This window comes from Sphaeroforma arctica (assembly GCF_001186125.1).
Source record: "Sphaeroforma arctica JP610 unplaced genomic scaffold supercont1.1473, whole genome shotgun sequence".
NCBI classification, from domain to species: Eukaryota; class Ichthyosporea; order Ichthyophonida; genus Sphaeroforma; species Sphaeroforma arctica.
In genome coordinates this window covers 5770-9751 of record NW_014039085.1, presented here as the reverse complement: position 1 = coordinate 9751, position 3982 = coordinate 5770, and the positions used below count along the sequence as shown (strand labels likewise).

Sequence of the window (3982 nt, the reverse complement as noted above, 5' to 3'; positions counted from 1 at the left end):
ATATATGATCTACGGAGATAAGGTGTCATCGCATAATTGGAGCCTAATCAACTATGTATTGCAACGGTACGGAAACGCCAATCCACTGCATCGTTTTCGTTAAAAGAAAATGAGCTACGGAAGTTAAATGCCCCAATACGCGATGAACTACATACTGCATAGCTAAACATTGAACAAGGAAACGTAAACATACTGCACGTCCTCGTGATAGCGGACAGATGCGATGGTGAGATGCTGCACATCGCGCCAATTCAGATCTGCAAATTGGAAAGGACGTGGAGATAAAATACTTAGGTTTGAGGTTATATTAGATCTGTGAATTCAGCGAGACGTGGATAACTGTATTTTGTTTAGAAAAAATAGAAAGTCACAGGGAGAAAAAAGTTCACTCAGGGTGTGATGTCTGTCAGTGCTTCACCATTTGACTTTACCACTTCTGCAATTGCTTGGGGATAGGAAGACGCCAGCACAGATACAGAAGCAATATCTATCAGTACAGGGCAGTGTAGACCTCGTGGTAACGAACTCAGCACCGAGTCAGTACTATCAGATTAGCGATGTCAGTCAGTATATCGTAGTATAGGATGATCCTAATCTTAGAAATATGGTACTCTTGGGATAATGCTAATCTTGGATAATCTTAATCTTAAGATAATCTTAATCTTAGGATAATATTAATCTTGGGGTAATCTTAATCTTAGGATAATCCTAATCTTAGGATAATCTTAATCTTGGGATCATTCTAATATTTAATCCTAATCTTAAGGTAAACCCAATCTTAGGATGATCTTGATCTTGGACAATCCTAATCATAGGAAAATTCTAATCTTAGGACCTGATCTTAGGATGTCCTAATCTAGGATAATCCTAATTCTAGTACGATCCCAATCTTTAATCCCAATCTTGGGCTGAAAGAAAGGCAGGCATCGATATTGTGGTGATAGGTATACACCGCAATCAGGGACGGCGTTGGCTACAGATTGTGTCAGTCTGTTTCTAATAAGTGAGATGAGTTGCAACCAACCAGAGCACTGGGCCAGAGTAGTTGACTAACCATAGCATGAATCTGCACTATTATATAGCCAAGCAAACGGTAGCACGGACTAAACAGGGTCAAGTACGGAAAGAAACACGGGGAAATTGCCAGTCAAAAGACATCAAGCATCTTACCGTTACTATGTACGCCACTGACATGCACTTCCAATTGTTTATACTACACACGGCACACCAGTCAAGCGAAGGCTACAGTGAGGCAATCAGATGACACAAATAGCTACACAGACGAGTGATACTAAGTGCAACCCCCCGTAACCAAGTGTAGATAACCATAATGTCTCTGCGTGCAACTTACCGTCAATATAAAAACGGTCAACAACCGCGTTACTACTTGCATATCATTTAACTTGGGGAGTCATATCAACCAACAAGGCATGCACTACTATTGTGGGCGATATGCGGTCAATATTCAAAGAAGTCCAAGGTGCACAGTGCTAAACACACAAACCTTACGGAGGGAAACCTCAAGCAACATAGCATAGATACTGCTCATACAGCAGTCATGATCAAGGCAGTCAACAACCATATTCTACACGCACACAGGCCATAGCTAAGGCAACATCAAGCACTGAGGCAGAGCAACTACACGGTGTGTGAATTATAGGCGACCTGGCATCAACGGCCGCACTACTTCAGGTGCACATGTCATACCCGGGGCAACTCCAAGCAATTTGACAAACAATAGCATACAACCAACTGCAATAAAACACTCTCATGGTGTATAGCTTACAACCAACTGCATTAAAACACACTCTCATTGTGTATAGCACATAACCAACTGCATGTCACCCGCCGAATTGCATCACGCCCACAAGCCATGTCTGTCGTTAACTAACAAAGCACATATATTCGATTGTGCAGAGCTCAAAGTCATCCAAACAGCACACATATTCTGCTTGTGTATAGCTTAGCTGACAGTCAATTATATATACAGACTCACGTCATACCTGGGGCGACTTCAAGCAACAAGGCATAGATACCCGCGGCAAGAGGGGCTGCTGCACTGGTACCGGAATGCGCAGCCGTGCACCCGTTGTGCATATCTACCGTTGTGATGTACTTCTTCGAGTTGATACCTGGACATGTACGTGACGCGTGATACGTGACACGTGATATGTGAACGAAGATAGGCATATGGTTGGTGATGGGAGTCGTATATGGCTGGCGATGCTGATTCATGCAGTGATGTACCTATTCGAGTTGATACCTGGATGCATACGTAATACGTGATATGGGAAAGCGGATTTGCATGTGGTTGGTGTTGGGAGTCGTACATGACTGGTGATGCTGGATCATTTAGCAGTGTTGTAGCTGATACTCTGCACCCGCTTTAAAACAACTCATCAGCACTTGGCATAACCAATTCTACAAATCAAACTTGGCAGAAGCCCCTTGTAATGCCGTAAAAGATCAATCGCTTGCAAAAAAGTCATACAGCAGACATCAGGGTGATTCCAACTTCTCACCTCCGCATGAGAAGAGATAAGGTAACCTCGCAGAATAAGGTGCACTAGGGTTGCGGTTTAGGGCTCATAAAACAGTTGGAACACAAAACATACCTGATGAGTACGTCGAAGCTATCGTTGCACAGCAGGGCTCAGAGTACCTACACATGGAAGCATGTTTAGACAGGTTATCTATGTCATTAAATCGCACTCAGACAAATGAAGCATGTTTAGATAAGTTATCTATGTCATCAAATCGCACTCAAATAAGTCGACACTCATGCCATGTGGCACAGAGCAGTTCATGCGAGAAGTGGGCTGTGGTTCAGTTCCAATATACACAGCTGAGGTGTTTCGTTGACCTATTTGCCCCAAATCGAACACAAACGTAGCATGCGTATCTATTCGATTCAATGCGCTGACGAGTGTCGGCGGAAACGCCAAAGGCGGATTGAACGATACACAACCACATATATACACGTACTCGCTCGTAGTGGCTGGCTCATTCGGTTCAATCGATGACTAGATCGCATACACTATGGTGGTGAGAGATATGGCAATGTTCTGAATGAGCGAGAGCATATGCACGCGCAGCTTCGTCTCATGTACGTCTGGACTGCCTAGGAATGACTTCTACACCAACTTCTTTAGGTATACCATCGCATCGTCGAGATACAACCATGGGTATGGTAGAAAACGTTTAGAATAAGCCTGGCACGAATATAGACAGAGCAATATATCAAATATCCCCTCTGACATTCCTACGTGAATAGCGTGCGGTGTTCTCCTACGGGGCGGTGAAGCGAAGGGCGTTAGAAGCCGATTCACATCGAACCGAATGAATATCTTCCGCGGATTGCCATTTCCTGCCTACTATGTGACCGACCACTCACACACCATTTTTAACACAACACTATTAACAAAAAAATAAATACTATTGATATACTATGCTATTGATACGCCATGCCCACATATGGTGTGATGAATACGACAGAAAACTTGCAAGCAAAAACGCTGATACCAGATTTGAATGCACATGTACATACCAGGGCCATTTGTTCTGGAAGTCGATCGCGCCGATACTCAGCGTGTATATACTGTTTGTATAGCCGTCGCAGTTGCAGTTGTCGTTCCGTTTGCCGTTACCGCCAGCGAATACATACACTGAGCCTTTGCCACCCCTGCCCTCGGTGATTCCTTTGCGGATGGCTGCTTGGCATAAAGGTCCGGGTCCCTCAACGGTACGTCCATCGTCATCTGTGGTTGAATTTGAATGGGAATAACCAGATGGGTATGTATATACAGAAGCAAATATACAAAAGATTTATGACTGTGATTGCACGAACAATGTGTCACGATCCCGCTTGAACACAAACTTTCATCTGAACTGCTTTTATGCGTCGAAATTATAACTACACCTCCTGCCATTGTACATATATATATATATACATATATTCGTACATATATACATACATGCATAA

General features: G+C 43.4%; 1 protein-coding gene across 2 annotated transcripts in view; it reads right to left on the bottom strand.

Moving 5' to 3' along the window:
* SARC_10985 overlaps nucleotides 1-3982 on the bottom strand; it is a gene marked incomplete at both ends in the record, with an annotated part of 12342 nt that overhangs the window by 4749 nt on the left and 3611 nt on the right. For both annotated transcript variants that reach the window (XM_014294944.1, XM_014294943.1), the window contains 4 exons: nucleotides 194-257; nucleotides 2004-2132; nucleotides 2616-2662; nucleotides 3548-3758. In XM_014294944.1, the coding sequence (XP_014150419.1) occupies nucleotides 194-257; nucleotides 2004-2132; nucleotides 2616-2662; nucleotides 3548-3758 (451 nt within the window). The remainder of the gene's footprint in view (nucleotides 1-193; nucleotides 258-2003; nucleotides 2133-2615; nucleotides 2663-3547; nucleotides 3759-3982) is intronic.